General features: G+C 56.2%; 1 protein-coding gene across 3 annotated transcripts in view; it reads left to right on the top strand.

The window, feature by feature from the left end:
- The window catches only part of UNC5B (unc-5 netrin receptor B), a 68,897-nt gene that overhangs the window by 43,109 nt on the left and 6,951 nt on the right, over positions 1-18,837 (top strand). For 2 of the 3 annotated variants that reach the window (XM_068950930.1, XM_068950934.1), the window contains 8 exons: positions 3,612-3,833; positions 8,745-8,888; positions 11,176-11,279; positions 12,716-12,896; positions 13,476-13,643; positions 13,985-14,149; positions 15,865-15,897; positions 17,334-17,528. In XM_068950930.1, coding sequence (XP_068807031.1) covers positions 3,612-3,833; positions 8,745-8,888; positions 11,176-11,279; positions 12,716-12,896; positions 13,476-13,643; positions 13,985-14,149; positions 15,865-15,897; positions 17,334-17,528 — 1,212 coding nt within the window. The remainder of the gene's footprint in view (positions 1-3,611; positions 3,834-8,744; positions 8,889-11,175; positions 11,280-12,715; positions 12,897-13,475; positions 13,644-13,984; positions 14,150-15,864; positions 15,898-17,333; positions 17,529-18,837) is intronic. The other variant, XM_068950933.1, reaches the window with a different exon arrangement.

Genomic DNA, 18,837 nt, shown 5'->3' with positions numbered 1-18,837 from the left:
CAGAGAAGTGGCGGCAGAGCCTCCGAGAGTGCAGAATTTGCTTTTTTGGGGGTTTGTTTTTTTTCCAGCCGTTGCTGCTCTCGGCACATCCTGTTTGATATTCAGGGGAGACGGGAGCGCGCCCGCGCCTGCTTTCCCCGCCGCCAAACGGGTTTTCTCCCCGCTGCGAGCGGCCGTGGGGAGGTTTCCCACGCGGCGGTCTTTTTCTGCCTTTGAGCCCGACCTCGGATGGAGCGGGCGAGGGGAGACGTGCCGCCGACGCAAGCAGCCCGGCTCGCCGGGCGGATAATCGCGGATGAGTCACAAATCTGTGATTTATTCCCCGCGTCGGGCCGTGGCTCGCCCCCTTTTCCAGAGCCTCTCGGATGACCTAAAGCCTCGCTTTATCATCGCCGAAGCGTTGGCGGGCCGGGGAGGGCTCCCCTTGCCCCCCCGGCGGGCTGTTGCGCCGCGGTTTGGGGCTCTGCCGCGTGCCTGGAGAGAAGCCGCGCCGGGGGTTGTTCGGGGGCGCCTTCCTCGGCTCGTCGTCTCGGCACGCGCCGGGTCTTCGTCCGGGCGGCGTCGGGGAAGCTGCCGGGCTCCCCGCTCCCGTCCTCAGATTTTACAGCTGATTTAAGAGCCGAGAGGAAGGGGGGGGGGGGGAAGGAAAAGCAAAAAGCGACTGGCGTATACGCAGAAGAAAGAAACTTAAATCGGTAGCTGTGGGCCTGCGTTGCAGCTCTGGCCGGGGATGATTTATCTTTGAGTGCTTATAATCTTTGCAATTGCCCTCAGCCGTGCCGGGGAGGGAGCTGGAGATCAGCGGGCGGAGGGGAGCGCTGCCAAACGCGCTTTCAGGCACTAACGGGTTTCTCGTGTTTACCTTCCTCATATACAAACCGGCTTTAGGGACCGGCCCCGGGCCGTTAGAGTTGTAAAACGAAGCCATAAAAACAGCCGGCGGCTCAGGCAGAGCGCGGGAAAAGGCCCTCTCCGCCGCCGACCGGCCGGCCGGGGAGCACGGCGCCATCGAGATACCCGCGGGGAGGAAGAGGAGGGAGGCTGGGCGCTCTCGGTCCAGATACCCGCGGGGAGGAAGAGGAGGGAGGCTGGGCCGGATGCACCCGCCGTAGCTGGAGCCGCCGAGCTCGTCCTCCGCGGCGCCCGGGCTGCCTGTCCCGGGAAACGCGTTGCCGCCCGGCGTTTCCCGCGGCCGACGTGCCGCGACGTCGCGGGGCCGGTGCGAGTTCGGCGTCCCGCCTGGAAGCGGACGCCCTGCGGTGAACGGCAGCGTGGGATTTGAGGAAGGCGTTTTCACCCAAGCCCTCGAGTTGAGTTTTGTTGGCTGCCTCCCTGGCCAGCCGGATGGGTTATCTTCGAGTCGGTCACTCACCTTTTTGCCAGGAAATTTGGGTTTGTGGCTTCAAAGCGGTTTAGGGGAAAAACAAAACAAAACAAACGAAACAACAACAAATTGATGGCTGCAAAATTGAGCAGTAAATTAAAAAGGGAAAAAAACGGAGCTGGTGTTCACCGCTCTCAGAGGCTGCGAGGTGAAACCACCGCAGCTCCGGCGCGGAGGCAGAGACGACTGGGAGAGAAAACGTCCTCCGCGGTGGCAGACAGATAAAAAGGGGAATCCGGGCGGGAACAAAGAGGGGAGAACGGGCGATGCCGCGTGAGCTACGCGGGGACGACGCCGGAGCCCGGGAGCAGCGTCCCTTCCTTGCCGGCTCCCCGCAGGCGCGACGCCTGGCTTTTCCCGCGCTGGGGTGCTGCTTTTCCCCTCGGGACCCCGGCACGCACGTTGCTTGTTAAAGCCGTGCGAGTGCCTCCCCCGCGGGTGCCGTGCTGTTCTGTTTATCGCGGGAAATTACAGGGAAAGGCGTTTATTTGCCGTTTATTTGCAGAAGCTGCAGCGCCTTACAGCACCTTGCTGGTGTCCTCCCCTCCTGCCCGGCGATGGTTTCGGGTACTGGCCATCCGCCTCGTGCTGGAGTCGGGCAGAAGCTCAAAAGCGCTCGCCCGGGAGGGTATTGTGCCTCCTAATTGTCCCGTGTTCCCAGCGCAATCGGTAGGGTGCTGAGAAAATTGCAGACCTGCAAATGAAATCGGGGAGGAAATGGCCGGCAGGAGCAGCGGAGAGGTGGGGAAGAGCCAGAAAGGGGGAGAGAGAGAAATTAGCCCAGAGTTTAATTCGTTGTTTCCAAAAGAGCAGTTAATGGATTATGACAAACGTCCTATCGCTCTCCCTTAGCGCTGTGTTAAATGGAAATGGAAAGTCAATTTTCCTAAATGGATTTTAAACGACTGACCTCGTGCGTTTGTTCACTCGCTGATTCTTGCTCAGGAGGCAGCTTGGTCATCTTGTTTTCTCAGCGCGTTTGATTTCTTCCTTCCCCCCTCACCCCCCCATATCCCACGCGGCTTTCCAAATTCTCTGCTCCTCTTTGTGCCGCGCTGCTGTTTTGCCCAGGGTGACGAAAGGAGTGGGCTCGTTGCTTCCTTGCCAGGTCTGGAGATGTTATCGCCGGGCTGGTGAGATTTACTGTTTTCCGTAGCGCTGCAGCGCCTGGAGCCGAGAAGCACAGCTCTGGCTGAGGGAAGAGCATAGGAGAAGAGGCTCGTAACTCCTTTGGGTGCACAGCCTCAAAAACGTGACCTGACTACATCAGCGAGACGCCCGAGAACAACGGGTCACGCAGAAAGAGCCCTCCGTGCACGCGTCCCAACGTGCGCGTGCGTTTTTTTGTTAGTCTTGCGACATTTGGGTTTGTTCTCCAGGGTTTTTGCGCGCTGCTGGGAGAAGTTATCGGACCCGCAGAAACGTGCAGGTTGGAGGTGGGCACGGGCAAAGCTGCTGTGAACAAGTTTCTTACGCTTGATGCTGGAGCTGCCTGTTGAGGTTGGGCGGCAGCATCTTCTGAAGCCGGTCCTGGGCACCAGCCCCCTGGAGCCTCTGGTGCCGAAGGGTCCCGTGGGTTGTGTCCGTGGGTGAGTCCTCAGGGACTTGCCCCTCTCGAGACATTGCTTGGCCGTGTCCAAACAGATGTGACCTGCTTTTATGGTCGTTTCTGCATTGAACGTGTTTTTGAGAATGCACGTTCAGTAAGATCAAGGTTACCTAAGCCGCGACCCGCTCTGATTCCTGGGGCAGGATAGGGCGCATCCTGATTTTGTTGTCGGAGGCTGCAGGCACCGTTTCGGGATGTGTCTGTTTTGGAAAGGAGACAGCGTGGCTGGGATAGGAGCAATAGTTTGTGCGCGATGGGAAGACCACCAGCCCCCACAGGCTGCATTGGCAGGGGCTGCCGAACCCCCTTCCCGAGCCTCATGCCTTGCTGAGCTTTGAGCTCAAGATCAAGAGCGCTGGCTGGGGTTGCAGCGGGGGGATCCAAAAAGCAGCTCGGTCGAAAAAGGGAGATGTATATGATTTACGCTGCGGTCGTGGTCAGCTTTCCCAGCAGCGCCCTTGCCAGCGTTTTGCTTGGATGCTACCCATGCGTTCCTGGAGCTTGTGGCATCCGAGAGAAAAGCGAGGGAGGGACAAACCGGTGTAGAAAGAAGTTGTTAGCGGTTGGACGCGGTTGCAGGGACTGACGGCGCGTCCCGCTTCTCTGCTTTCCCGGCAGGGCTGGAGTACAGCGACGTGCTCCCCGACTCCTTCCCCTCGGCGCCGGCGGAGACCCTCCCTCACTTTCTGCTGGAGCCGCAGGACGCCTACATCGTGAAGAACAAGCCCGTGGAGCTCGTCTGCCGCGCCAACCCCGCCACGCAGATCTACTTCAAGTGCAACGGCGAGTGGGTCAACCAGAACGACCACGTCACGAAGGAGAGCCTGGACGAGGTCACGGGTGAGCAAACCCCCCCGGTCGCCCGCTCTTCCCACGGATTTCTGCTCTTTCTTCCCAGGCGTTTCCCCCCTTTCCTCTCCTTTTAAGGGAGGCGTGTTTGAAACGGGGGCAGCAGCTCACGCTCTGGGTAACACCTCGAATCAGAGACCGCCTGCGGGGACGGGTCCCCTCGCAGGCGGATGCACGACCGCCGCAAGCTTTCGAGGTTCAAGGAAGGGTTCCTTGCCCTTCCCAGAAAGGGGCAGGACGCGGGAAGCGGAGAGTTCGGCAGCGTTTCGCACTGGCCGTCCTCTGCGGCGATCGGTAGGCGAGGGAGCAGGTCTAGGTGATGCCGGTATGAGCCGATGGCCAACGCTGGAGAAGTCGTCCCCGAGGGGGGCTGTGGCTGCGCATGACATCTCACACGGGCGCGTTTCGTGTCCCCCCCACCCCCCCATTTGCAGCCTGACCCAACACCCCCTCCGCCAGCCCTCGCTCGGCCACCCTTCAGCTCATCTCAACCCGTATCCATCCTCCAGGCTCGTTTGTTGTCCTCAGTCACCACCACGAGTCCATCTCAATATTTGCTCCTTTCTAGGCTGATTTCTTCCGTTGCACTTCGGCCCTGGAGATTATTTTCCTCCAAGTAGACAAATGGGGCTCTTTCCTATTTATTTTTTATCGTTTCCTGGCCACGCTTCTGATCTCACGAGGTCACTTCTGCATGTTTTCCCTGTCCTCGGGCGGTGCATAGCTTTTCTCTGTTTCCATATCAGCTGTGAATTTTAACAGAGGAGCTGCCCCTTTCGAGATCGTTGATGAAGTTATCAAAAAGGAGATGGGCCCTATCAAAGGCATTTGCTGTACCCCAGAGAGAAGCGATTTATCAGCGTATTAAAGCAGCTGAGTCTCGGAGCAGGTCCTCCCCGAGCGTCTGGCAGAGAAGGCGTTTGGGCTCAGGTGTAAACCAGCCCTTTGAAGGGGCGACGAAAAGCCAGGCCGTCGTTTCTGGCACGGCCAGATGTTGTCGGTGGCTGCAGAAAAGCCCCAACAGCACGTTCAGAGAGGAAATAATGCTGCCACTTTTTCTAATGCCGTTTGATAAATCTGCAGCGCTTCCTTACCTGCAGTAGTTTATGAACCCTATCTCGGGGAAGATAAAGCAGAAATAGAGGTGGGTTTGAGGAGCTGGCAGCGCGAGTGATTCCAGGCAGGAAAGGACTTCTGCAGGAGGAGAGATGGAAGAGACGGGAGCGGTTTCGTTCAGCGAGCAGACGAGTAAGGGGCGATGCAAAATAACGACGGATCCGGGGAAGGTAGGCTGCGTGCCTACCCTTCCTCGGAGTTCAGCAGCGTTCGGGCGCTGTTTGAAAGACAGCGCACGTAAAACTGCTAAAAGGGAACGCTTTCCTGCAAGGCGCCTAGTCAACGCGTGGGACTCGTTGCCCTGCGGTACCGTGAAGGCCGACGGCTTAGTCAGGTTCGCGAGAGGATTAGCTGTGTAAGGGATAACGAGCCCGTTCACGGATAGGATTTGCCACGCGTACGGAGGGAGGTAAGCGCTCTCGTGCTGCCGAGCGCGAGTCAGCCCCCGGCTGCCTGAACTGGGGGGGGGGGACGCAGCAGTGTTTTAGGTGGGTTTTTTTCCTCCTCCTGTTCCACCCCCCCAACCCCGTAGCGTCTCCGTTCCTATCAGCCAAGCAACGCCTCTGCCAGCCTTCCCCCCGCGGGGTCCGGGCGCCCGGAGGAGGTGGTTCGTCCTCCGCCTCTGCCCCCCGCTCTCGCGCCTTTCCCGCGGCGGCTCTTGCTGAGGGCGCATCGCTCGAGAGAGAGGGACCCGTCCTCCCCGGACAGGTCTGCTTCTGCCTTCTCTGTCCGCGGGTGTTTTTACAAAACCTCCTCTGGTTGCATTTTTTTTTTTCCCAGCCTCCGCTGGGGTGGTTCGTTGCTTGCTCTGTCGGGCTGGTTTTATCTTGTGCACGAATCTCTCTCTCTGCTCTTACGGCCCCGGCTCAAGCAAGCTATGCTGCGCTGCTGAACCCTCGTGAAAGATCCTCCGAAACGCGCGGGAAGGCCGATTTATTTAATTGGGATCAGAGCTACCAGCAGGCATATCGAATGAACGGGGGCTGGCGGGAGCGCCGGCGCTGCCGGAGAGGGCTGCTCGCCGCGGTGAGCCCCGCGGTTCCCTCCTCCGCGGCGCAGACCTTCCCCGGCCGGGTTTCCTCCAGGAGCATCGCGGTCGAGGCGTACCGCCTTCTCCGGCTGAATTGAAACCCGCTTGGTCGTACGTTTGCTTTTCCGAGGAAAACTCCGAGCGGAGCCCGGATTCGAAAACCACCGCTCTAGGGCGATTAGTGACCGAGCAGCCTTCTCCAAGGGGTTATTTATTTATAACGCGTGGCTGTACTGGGTCAAGCCAAAGGCTCCTGTAGCCGGTGTCCACCAGTAGCGGTTGCTTAGGGGAAGAGCACTAAAATGGGACAAGGCTGGTGATGTGCCCCCCTCTAGCACCCTCCCGGCTTTCTGCAACCCGTGATTCAGGGACGGCTTGGTCCACGGGCAGTATCCTAGTAGTGTAGGACAGCCTTAGATGGATTTCCCTTCCGTTAATTAATTTGACTGCTGTTAGGGCTGGTTTGCACCCCGGGTTGTCCCAGCAGCCCGTAGCAGGGAGTTGCACAGCTTAACTGCGCGCAGCACGGGAAAAGCGCTATTTTTTCGCCTGCTCTGGCCCCACACCCAAGCTCTTGGGTGAATAACCGTGACCTAATTCCCTGCTTCGTGCGAGTCGTCGTGAACCAAAGGGGGCAGGCAAGACGTCCCTTAAAGGGAGCAGGCGGTCTCTCGGCAGTTCACGCTCACCCAGCGCTTGCTCCCGTCCTCGGAGGGAAATTTGGGGTGGACCTGTTCGCTATAGACCTTTCTCTGGGCCACCCTGTTGGACCGTGGTCTTGACTCGCGGACCGTGTGCCAGCAATTGGGTGAGGAAACAGTGTCTGTTTGCTTCATCCAGACTTAAAAGATTACCTTGCTACTCTCAGTGAAAAAGCGGCAGTAACTTCAGTGCAGAGGTGATACCGTGCATATAAAAATATGCAGACTTGGGCATATCTGCCCGGCAGCTACCCTGAGAAAGGAAGCTGGAACCAAAACGGTTTGCTGTGCTAAAAATCTGCATTGGCACTGTCCGCTGTTCATAGGAGCGACTACAAAGGGCGCAGGGGAGAGATGGCCACACAGGGACGCGTTAACGTAGTTAGGCGTTTGTGTCTTTTAAATGTCCTCCCTTAAAAGCTTGGGAAAAGGGGCCTTTAAAAAAATGACTTTTTAGATGACGTGTCTGGAGTAAAACACGCTTTATGATGCTCTGACTGCATCTGGTCCAAAACATTTCATGTGGAAGAAAGCAAAAAGAGGCCAAGTCAGAGAGAATAATTCAGCCGGCTGAGTGGGGAAGGTTTGTAAAAGCAGCCGTGTTTGGATGCGTGTGAGCTGTTTAGAGAGTCGCTCCTATGATTCATAAGTTCATCCTACATTTCTGGATGGCGCGCCTTCTCCTTCGCTGCTTGGGGAGGGAGCAGAGCGGTCTCAGGACACGCACCGTCTTTCCGTGGCTGGCCAAGCTTCCCAGCCAGGGCTTTCCGAAGAGACGAGTGACTTGGGGTCATCTCATTTCCGAGTCCTCCTGAGGGCCCAGGTTTTTCCAAAAGTGTTTGGCCCAAATGCCTTTTTTTTTTTCTTTTTTTTATATTTCCTTGGTGCGTGTTTGTCAGTTATTCTGTAGCAAGGTGGTGGAAAGACAGTAATTGCCTTGCGCGGCATTGGACACAAGCTCTGTAGAGCTGTGAACTCGAGGTGTTTTTAAAAATAGAAGCCCATCTGTGGCTGCGCACAAGGCTAGGTGAACGTCTTTGCAAAACTTGAGGTTTCTATCCTGCGCTGGCAGCACAACAGAAATAGCCGATAAGGAAAAAGCAGGTATCGTTTAAAAAAGTGAAAGCAAGCCCCAAGAATAAACAGCGTTGTTTCTCCTCCGCTCGCGCCGCGTGCGCGTCTCTTAACGTACGCTGGGAAAATTTCAAGCGATCTTTGCCTTCTCCCCTTTTGCAGGGAACACCCATTGCCTCCAGGTGTTGGCAGGGCAGGAGAGCCGATAAACAGTAGTAGCCCGTACCTTGAAACGGTGACTCCCGGTACCGGCCTCTTGTGCGCGCTCTCGTCTCCGTGAACAGCTTACCGCAGCTCGTCTGCCCAGGGCGAGCCCGTAGGAGTACGGGTGGTCTGCTCCCCGCTGCAAAGCATCTCCGGTGCGCGGGGCTGTGTACGTCCAACGCGCCCACCTGGCGTAAAGGACCGCACGCCTCTCCTCTCTCTTCCCCCCGCCTGCTCTCAGCGACGGCCGCGTCACGAGGGGCTGACGCTGCAGTCAAACCTCGGCGTCCCGTGATGATTTCCAGCGCGGTGTAGGCCCTCGGGACCTTTTTGCTGGGTGTGGTGGCATCATGCTCATCATCAGGCCTCTAATAACGTCCAAGGCTCCTTGTCAGACTTTATGGGGATGTTGACAGGTTGATTTGGGCGTGTTCAATCTGGGCAAAAGCCAGGCTTAGCAGGACCTGCAGCCAGATCAGTAGAAACGCTTGTAGGTTGGCTTGATGGGACTTGATGGGGAAGAGGGATTTTGCTGGTGGGGACTGGGACTGGGACTGGGAGGGACTGAGGGCTGCCTGGCTGCAGATATTGGCTCCCTGGGCAGGAATATCTCTCTGTTGTTTGCCGAGGTATCTAACTCCTCTTTTTCCTTCCCCTTCAGCGAGTGGAGGTGTTCGTTATGAGGACAGGCCAAAAGCTCCTGCGGAGCCAGCGCCCGGCACTCGGGGTGCCCCTGTGCCCCGTCCCGCTGACCCTCTGCCGCTTTGTGCCCTGCAGGGATGCTTGTGCGGGAGGTGCAGATCGAGGTCTCCCGGCAGCAGGTGGAGGAGCTCTTCGGCTTAGAGGACTACTGGTGTCAGTGCGTGGCCTGGAGCTCTGCGGGGACCACCAAAAGCCGGAGGGCCTACGTCCGGATAGCGTGTAAGTGTCCGATACCCGCAGTGCTCGGTCGAACGTGACCGCTTTTAGCAGTGCCGCCTGCCCCTCTGCAAGACCTAAGTGCCCCTGCCTAAACTGTCTCAATTCGCGGTCTGGTTTTCACGTTGGCTCTCCCACCTTTGGGGGGGCCCCTGAAGTGTTGCCGGCCTCTTTGCGCCTGGAGCGGGGGATCATCCTTACCCATCCGCAGGGAGGTCGTGGCACGAGCTGGGCGAATGCTGCGCTGCCTAGCTCTTCCGAGGTGCTTTATTATCGTTAATGACCCAGCAGTTAGCACCTTGAGCGGTTTCCCTGCGTCAGCAGCTCCGCGTCCCTGGCGTCCCTCCTGTCATATGTCGCTTCTCCGAGCCGGTGTTTGCGGGTGTCAGTCTGATTAAGGGCGAGCTGGTCGGACGGTTGCCCAGCTGGATTTGCTCTCTTCTCGAATGGGATGGCAAAGCCGTAGCAGAACGGCCAGCAACCCTCGTCGTAAGCAGATTTTGCTAGAGGAGGGCTAATAATTCAGCATGCTATCGGGAACGGAGGAGCGCGATAAAAAGAAGGCAAAGTTCTTGCTGCCTTGCCTCTCTGCCCCCCCTTTGAAGGGTGATAACCCTCGGTGGCAGGCGAATTAGCTGCTGCATCGCTGGTGTCCCTAAAGGGCTTAGTTCGTTTAGGGAAAACGTTGCCAGGCAAAGGGCTGGCCGCTAAAGAAGCCTTTTTGTTCTGGAGCCGGTTCCAACCAAGTGTCTGGTGTTTCTCTGAAAGAGTCAATCAGATGAGATTAAATGGTTTCGGATGCCGTCTCGCTTATCTCCCGTATACCCATCTGCATGGTAACTGGAGCTCCCTAGGTTTGGTAGTGTTATTTGCCATCCTGTAAATCAGGGGCTTTCTCTGTTACTAGTGCTGTAACAGGTTCTCAAAACTCCGTGAGGTTACAGTGCCTTCATAGCAGCAAAGGCTTCTGGGGCTTCTCATGAAAGCCTTTGCACAGGGCTGCGTGGCGTTGCATCTAAAGCGCCATCGGGATGCTACGTACTGCTCTGTAACACACAAAACGTTACAAATGCACATGAAATGAAGATTACGTCGTGTGCTCTGTTGTCCTGCCACTAAGGTGCTTGGCGGGAGGCCATGGGTATCCTGCTCTAAGAAGTTTGGGATGGCCGCATTGAGCGGCTGGCAGGGGCAGCATCCCTGCAGGGCACTGGGAAAGCTGTGGTGGGGACAGGCACTTTCCCCGTCCTGCCCGAGCTCCTGGGGCCACCAAGGTGGCCCTCCGTGCCGCAGACACCAACAAGGAGTTCCTCCTCGTGCCCCATAGGGTCAGCTCAGCCGGGGAGAGCCTGGGGAAAGGGGAGCAGCAGGATGCGCCAAGGGGACGCTTCACTCCTGGAGGACACACGGGTGGGTAGTTCCCATGCTTGCGCTTGCAGGCGCTGTGCCCTGCTCAAGCGGGAGCCCAGGCTGTGCAGGGCTGGCCCTGAGGAGGCTGGAAGCTGTTGCAGAGGATTGCAGCACCATCTAGCGATACCTGGAGGCACGGGTTTGCAGCCTGGTGCCTTCAAAACGTAACGCCGTGCTGTGCATTACATATGATCTCACACATGCATTCACAGGGGAGAACCAAGTCCCTCTCGGGCCAGGCTTTCAACAGTGATCGTTCTCCCTTTCAGCACTTGAGTGCCATGCCTGAGTTTCCAGCAGGTCTGGGCACCTGGCTCAGGTGGGACCCGCTAGGGCAGAACCAAGTGGAAAGTCTCTATAGTCTTGAAATCTGGGAGTTTGCTTGGGTGCCCACATGGAAGCCAAGCTCTTGTGAAAAATCTCACTTCCCCCCTTCAAAGAAGATGGGTCCCACTGCGGAGTCCAGAGAAGGCTGCATGAGGGGATCAGAGAGAAAGAAATGGGAGCGTTGAAGAAACACTGATGAAGTTGAGGTTTGGCCCCAGAAGAAGATGACAGAGTGGATATAAGCTTGCAAATATATAAAGGAGGAAAGGAGTGCTCTGCTCTGTGTATGAGGGTGGACTGTGCTGTGGGTGCAACTGCAGCAAGAAGGGTCAGGTTTGCCCTTGGGGAAGGCTTTCCATGGGCAGGCAAGCAAAGCACTGGGCTAGACAGCAGGGGAAGGGAAGGAGTCACAAAGCTCCAGCTATGTTATTTCAGAGGGATATCCCTACCCATGGGCTCCTGGTGCCCAGGTGGCCCTCTCCATCTTGCCAAGGCTTTGCAGATTGCCCTGTTTCTGCAGTGGGCTGCTAACCATTGGGTTTTTCCTCCTCAGACCTGAGGAAGAACTTTGACCAGGAGCCGCTAGGCAAAGAGGTCCCCCTGGAGCAGGAGGTCCTGCTGCAGTGCCGTCCACCCGAGGGGGTGCCGCAGGCAGAGGTGAGTGGGGAAGGGCCACGCTGTCCGGTCACAGAATTCTCCGAGGAAGCTGGAGCTGAGCTGGGCTTCCAGTACCTCCCAGCCTAAAGCTTTCCACAAGAAATGCCTCCCATCCCTGTGGGTGTCTTCTCCTGTGAGGTTAGGAAAAAAGCTTTTTCTATTGCAGCCAGGTTGCCAGGATCTGAGTGGTTTGCAGCCACACCGGCAGCAAGAGGGAGAGCATGTGAGATAGATTAGGCACATCCTTGCAGATGGATTGCCACCTGTGATGGATGGCCTCACATTGAGACCGTCAGCTTTCATTATGCAGCAAAATTGTTTATTTTGGGCAGCGGATCCGTTATTCTCACATCTAATAACACACTTAACCTCAACACCTGTTCAACCCACCTCTCCCTCTCCTCCTTATCTGCTATTAACCTGTTAGAAGCCAGGTCTGAGAGAGGAGAAGACACCAAATGACTTGTCTGAGGAGGAGAGAGAGGCTGAGGGCTGGAAAACTCAGGGTTTCCCTAGCATGGTGGTGAGCCATTAACCTTTGCCCCTGCCTCAGACCCAGTAACTCCCCACAGCTCCATTAGCCCCCCCTCTCCCCCCAGGAGCTGTCTGTTGATGACACCCCACATTGTCCCAATCTTGGAAGAAACTGTAGTCCCGATCCCAAATCAGGCTTGGCCTGGCCCAGCTTTCAAGCCGAAATGCACAGTTTTCTTGTGGGTAGGCAAAATTGTCGCGTTTCCAGCCCTCGGAGGCACTGGGAAGCCTGTTTACACGGTGCTCAACAAGCCGGCAGTTTCGGTGATGAAGATGAGGACCCTTTTAGGGGCAGGTCACAGGCTGGTCCGTGCTGCTCCGGGCCTGGGGAGGGGTTGCTCTCCATCAGTGCCTGTGAATTCAAGCCCTCCAATCTCATGTTTGTCCTCCTTTGTGCTCTCACCCACGCTCAGTGGCGGTATCGACACACGCCCTTCCCAAAACAGCCTAGTTAAGCACAGCCCAGAAACTGAGGGACACCTCTATAATTTAGTGCTGCACCCCATGTCGCCACCCATCAGTGGAGCAGCTGTTGTCTGGGGTTCGGCCAGCACCGGGAAGTCCGCGGCATCGTCCTGGCTGTCGTGCACAGATGCAAGGCCCTGGAGGTGGCTGTGCAAAGGAAGCAAAGGGCTGGGACCAGCATCCTCTTCATGCCCCGTCAGATCCCGTGCTTTGCTGTCATGTCCTGCTGGCACACAGAGATTTCAGCATGCGTTAAAGCAGCTGTACCCTAGCTTAACTAGGGGCCACTTGGAAAACGTCATGATGGGACCACGTGGGATGGAAATTTCCAGCGAAACTTGTAATGTATTTTTTCCTGGCTGAGCATTCAGTTCTTGCACAGCTTAATTGCCGTCCTCCCCCTTAGCCTTACCCCATCTCCTTCTTTCCGTTGCTAGGTGGAGTGGCTGAGGAATGAGGATGTCATTGATCCCACCCAGGACACCAACTTTCTGATCACCATCGATCACAACCTCATCATCAAGCAGGCCCGGCTCTTGGACACTGCTAATTACACCTGCATGGCCAAGAACATTGTGGCCAAGCGACGGAGCACCACAGCTGCTGTCATTGTCTACGGTACTGGCTCTCTGCACGCGGGGAGAGGGCCTTCGCTGTCAGTGGTGGCTCTAAGCTAAGGGGGACTATGGGCAGTTACTGGGAGTGGTTGGAGTCATCCCCACCAGGTCATTTCATTAAATTAGATAATATCCAATAGCTGCATAACAAGTACCTCTACCAGCTTGCACAGATCAGTTTGGCTCAGAATTCAGCCCAGGCTGAGTTTTGCTCTGAAACCAAAGATCAGCTGAGGACAGCTGTAAGGCAACCCAAGTCAAAGAGAGGGCAGAATCATTCCCAGCTTTGATGCTGCCAGAAGTTTCTGAGAACCAAGAAATATTTGCAGAACGGAAAGAAGTCCTTAACAGGCTTGAGTGTCTTGCGCTTGGGGTGCATGAGATGTGGAGGAGCCTCACGATTTGCTTGTGATGGGGGTGGACGGTTCCAGGGTGTCGGAGATTACATAAGGACAAGGGGACGCAGTGAATCATAAACTTAGCTCCATCCACAGCCTTCTCTGCCAAAATGGGCTCCCTTGTCTGTGTCGCTCCAGCTTTAAGCGACACATGCGTTGACCGTGTTCGTCTTCTCTTTTAGTGAATGGTGGCTGGTCCACCTGGTCCGAATGGTCTCCTTGCAACAACCGCTGTGGCCGGGGCTGGCAGAAGCGCACCCGGACTTGCACCAACCCAGCACCGCTGAATGGTGGCTCCTTCTGCGATGGGCAACCTTTCCAGAAAATAACCTGCACCACGCTCTGCCCAGGTAAGTGGGATTCATAAAGCTGTGTGGCAACACTGATGTCCTCCCTGCTGCTGCCATGACTGCGTGATCTAGTTGTGCTCCTCAAGGAGACAGGGGCTAGAGTTGTCTGCAGAGACAGAACACGATCTCCCTGGATAGCTTCAGGGCTTGGCTTGCCGGGAGGGTGCTCCCTGAAGGTCTCTGGAGGTCCTGAGATGGACACAGCTGCCTTTCTGCTTCTAGATGTCCTTGTTTCCCAGCTGTTGTTGACACTAGCACTTCCTGGCTGACAGCTTGGGCTGCCCCGAGGCTTTAACAAAGCCTTTAACGAAGCGTTCTCTCTCCCACTTGGTGGCCCACAGTAGATGGAGCGTGGACGGAGTGGAGCAAGTGGTCGGCCTGCAGCACGGAGTGCACCCATTGGCGGAGCCGGGAATGCGCCGCCCCGTCCCCCCGCAACGGCGGCAAGGACTGCAGCGGCGTGCTGCTGGACTCCAAAAACTGCACCGACGGGCTGTGCATGCAGAGTGAGTGCGTGGGCAAGCGGGGCTGTGGGCTGGAGAGGGGAGGCACTGTCAGGCAAACGCGCCTTGCACGTGCAGGTGCCGGTTGCGTTGCTATATGCCCAGTCGACTTGGAGGAAAGATGTGCTAAAGCTGATCTCTTTGGGTCAGAGCAATGTGGGCATGGTTTTCTCTTTGCTTGCGGTGTGTGCTGTCAATCAGAGGGCCACCTGCTGTGTCTTCTCTGGAGGGATCTAGCCAGGAGATGCCTTGCTGCTCTTGGAAGGCAAGCCTGCTGCCTGGCAAAGGGACAGAGCGCTCTGCAGCTCCCCAGCCCACACGCGTGAGAAGACGACATCGGTTTTCATTATGGCTAGTCCATTAACCTTCAGAAATCATGAACGGTCTTGCAGGGGGAAGAGGGAGAATCGATGTGTATTGACAGAAGGAAAGGAGACTGGTGCAGAGGAGGAGGCAGAGGACCAGGGACTTTCAGATGCGTCTCCACGGTGGTGGTTCATTGTCCTCCCTTTCCCAGGGCTGGGGGTGAGGAGCTCTGCTGCTCTGCACCCCGGTCCGTGCTGGCTCCTCCGCGTGCCCGTCCTGAGCTGGCCGTTCTCCCTAAGCAAATCTGCCATCCCTCCGCTTGGAGACCCCGCTCTGCGCGGGACCCTTGCATCTGGCTTCAGTTGGAGCTGAAAAGACTCAGCACCTTGCTGAATCAGACCTTTGGCAGTGCTTGTGCTGAGTCCCAACGCATTCGTTTCACCTGTAACCTAATTCCTGAGGGCAAGAAATGTTTTTTTTAGCCTTTTATTTGTAATAATGATTTTTAAATCATGTCTTCAACGAGGTTTCCACCAGGCTGACCCCTTCCAAAGCTAGTTCTCGCCTGGTGCAAAGGAAGGTTTGGTCGCCGGCGTGGGATGTAAACGTCTCAGCTGAGCCTTCTGAAATCTGAGCTCTGCTTGGGGTCTCCCTGGAAATAAGGGGGTTTAGCGGGGCCGATCCAGGCTGATTTTTCTTGACCTCCGCATGTAGATACCTGACCTATTTGGCACCAGCCCAGCAGCCGGGTCCTGCTGGCATCCAACTAGGGGAGGGTGGGAGGGAGCCGGGCACACGCTGCGGGGAGAAGCGATTTCCAAGACGTGCCTTGCCAGCCGGTTGCCTCTGGGCTGCCGCAAGCTCAGCGTTGGGGAAAACGAAGGCGTCATGACAGCAGAGGTCATGCCCGGCTTGGAGGCGCCGTCAAGCCCCACCGCACGCCGAGCTGCTGCCGGCTGTTCGCGCGGCGGAAAGGCTGGTGCCCCTGGGAGAAAGGGGGACACGCGCATCCTGCACGGAGGGAGTGAAGCAGAGGAGCGGAAAAGCATTTGGGAAGGAGGAGAAGGGACAGAGCCCTTCTCCTTGGAGCCGCCCCGCGAGTTCCTGCCTCCGGGGCTGGTTGCACACGCGTGTGCAGGAACGAGGGAGCAAAAGATGAGAGGAGGAGGGTCCACGCCGGGGGATGGCTGGGACGCTGGCACATGCCAGCAGGCTCTGAGGATGCAGGGACGGCCTCGGCCCTGCCACGCTCCTGCCCGCCTTGGGGAACGAGGCTCCTCTCCCTCCCACGGCTCCTCCGTGCCCTGGCATCGCCAGGGCTGGCTTGGGCGCTGCTTGTTTTGTTTCATTTCATTTCCATCCCACCATCACCATTTTCACCTTTTGTTTTCTAACTTTGTTTTTCCTGACAGATAAAAGAATTCTAAGCGAACCCAAAAGCCACCGTAAGTCCTCATTTCATGGCCATTTTCTTTCGTTGTGATGCATTGCTTTGCTTTTGTTGCATTTCATCTGTGGTAGGGTTCACCCTCGGGTCCTGGGGGAAGGAGAGGGGGCAGCTGAAACCCACCCCTAAACTTTTCTGTACATAAAACCGTACATAGTGTGTGAGAGGTCAGAAACGCGGCTGGGGACCACTTCCAGGCTGGCCCTGGGAGTCCCTCCAGGGCTGCCGTATGGCCTTGCTGCCTCCCCTGAGCACCAGCTGGGAAACCTGCCCACCGCTCCCCCGGCAGTGAACATCTGTCCGTTGCTCCTCCAAAATGTCCTGCTGAGATGGTCGCGTGCCCCTCCAGTTGGGAGTCCCTGGGTGCTTCAGAGACCTGTTTCTGGCCTCCAAACAGGGTGATTCAGAGGGTGAGGTGAGTCCCCTGCTCAGTCAGGAGAGAGAAGGAGCTGGCTTGGAAAAGCTTGTGAGATGCTTGACGAAGCTGGTGCAAGTTCCCCCTTAGGATAAATGCAGCCCAGAAATGAAATAGTCCTAACTTGATTGTGATCGCTAGGCTTAGCACAGGGTTTCATTCAAGCATGAAACCATAGAAACAAAGAGATACTGGAAAACATGAAGGGGGAAAAGAGAAAGGGATGGGCTGAGCAGCGTACGTGAGCATGTTCAGACCCTTCTGCTTGCCGCATCTGGAACGGTTTATCTGGTGGCAACATGCAGTGAACCCCTTGTCTGCCTCTTGGAGATGGCAGCTTCTGAGCTTAAAACGTGGACCCACCCCCATGCTTGACAACAGAGGATAAGGCAGGGAGGGGGGTGGGGGGGGGCGAATCTTTACTTCCGATCTACAGCTTCGCTCAGGGCAAGACATTGCTGCTGCTGGATTGTTCTCCTTTCCATCTTCATCCCTCTCTCCCCCTACCCTTTGTCCAAGATGCACCACGCATTTAAAGATAAAGAACCCTGTGGCAGGGGAAGAGAAAATGGGGAAGCTGAGGGGGTGTTTGTATAAATACAGAGGCACTTGATCTTTCCAGATGGATGTATAGCTCATGTGCATCTGTGTGAGGTGCATGTGTAGGTAGTACATTTACTCTTCAGAGTTATCTCTGTTAGGATATTAGGGCTGATCACTCAAGCACTTTGGGAATTTGAGCTGCGTGAACCTAGTGGTTTTGGGATTCCTGGTGTAAAATCTTGACTCTCATGTAACGTTTGCATGAGTTGTGGCAAGGTGTCCTCCAAGGATTTGGAGGATTCACCCTCGTGTCATTATCTAGCATTGCCCTGACTTCTGGACCGCCACAGCATTCCCAGCAGGCCTGGCATGAATGCTCTCCTTGAGGCCATCGTTGTCATTGGGGGTGTTGGTGAGCACCGATGGGTCTGGGCGCGCGTTTCTGATGCTCCTCTTTTCTCTCTCTTCCCTCCCAGTGCTGGAAGGCACGGGTGACGTGGCCCTGTATGCCGGGCTGGTGGTGGCCATTTTCGTCTTCATCGTGATCCTCATGGCTGTCGGGGTGGTGGTGTACCGGAGGAGGTGCCGGGATTTTGACGCGGACATCACAGACTCATCAGCTGCTCTGACCGGAGGCTTTCACCCAGTCAACTTCAAGACTTCCCGGCATGGTAAGAAGAGAGCAGAGAGCCTGCACGTCCCCCAACGGTCCTCTGATCATCCAGAGGGACAGAGTGTAACAAACAGAAGGGGAATCAGGCATGGGGGACGGACAAGCTGCTTTTAGCACCCCACAAGCTGTTCCAAGTGTGTTTGGTTCGGCTTACGCTCTCCTCCTCATTTCCATCTGCTGAAGGAGACACAAGCTTAGAGGCTTTTTCATCTGTGGAAGAAGAGGGTATTCTGTACATGCATAAAAGAGGAATGGGACTAACCCTAAAGTTTCTCCTGAGTAAAACATGTGGTTGGGATTTCTATCAGAAGTGAGCTTGGGCCTGCCTATCCTGGAGGTGACTTGAGCAATGATACCCCATGCAGCTCCTGCTCACCAGCTCTCGCGCAGGCAGAAAGTCAGGAGAGATGCTGAACAGGCTGGAAATCATAGAAATAAATAGAGGAGGGGTTTCTGATGAAATCCCAGCCCCGGTTTTTGAGAGGAATCTGCTGGTTAATCAAAACCAAGGACTCCATGGAGGTGGTTAGGTTTGGATGGTGATGCTGTGGAAACAAGGGCAGAGTTTCTGCAAACTGTCCACAAAGCAGCTCACAAAACTGCTTTTTGTGCCCACTTTCCTGCTAAGCTTGCCAGCCCGGGGCGAGGGGCAGCCCCATTTCTGCCACTGCCAACTGGGAAACTGCTCCAGAGTCGCAGATCCCAGTTAATCCCAGCGTGCGACTCCGTGCAGCCCGGCACATTGCAATGGAGCAGGAACTTGTGGGCTTCCTCATCTGATTGGGACTTGCGACATGGAGGTCTTCTGCACCTTTTGCTTTTCATTCCACATGAGGTCAGAGACAAAAGCATCTGCAAAACCAAACTGCTTTCCTCTGCACAACTCCACTCCTGGCTCCTTTTATTTTTGAACCAACTCTGCAGCGAGCTGCTCGTCCGCGTGCTTGGAGCCTGCGTTCACACAGTATCTCGCTTGAGGGGCTCCAGTTTGGCCACGGCAGCAAATACCAACAACGGGGTCAGACGCAACGGATAACCACCACCGTTCTCTTTGGCTGCTTGGTCCAGAGCAAATTACCTGCTCCTCTGTGAGCTGCAGGAGTCGGTTGCTTCTAGGTGCCTGTTGCTGTCAGTGGTTACCATGTAATACTGCCTCTCGTTTATTCTTGATGCTGGCTCTCAGTCTGGGCCATTTCCTTTCCACTGGGTGATGAAAGGCAGGTAGACATAGTCAAATGCTGCTGGAGCGCGCTTCGTCCAGGGCCGTTATATCTCGTGTGTATCCTCTGTCCATTGGCAGGCAATGA

This window comes from Struthio camelus, chromosome 7 (assembly GCF_040807025.1).
Source record: "Struthio camelus isolate bStrCam1 chromosome 7, bStrCam1.hap1, whole genome shotgun sequence".
NCBI classification, from domain to species: Eukaryota; Metazoa; Chordata; class Aves; order Struthioniformes; family Struthionidae; genus Struthio; species Struthio camelus.
This window is presented reverse-complemented; position numbering and strand designations above follow the sequence as displayed.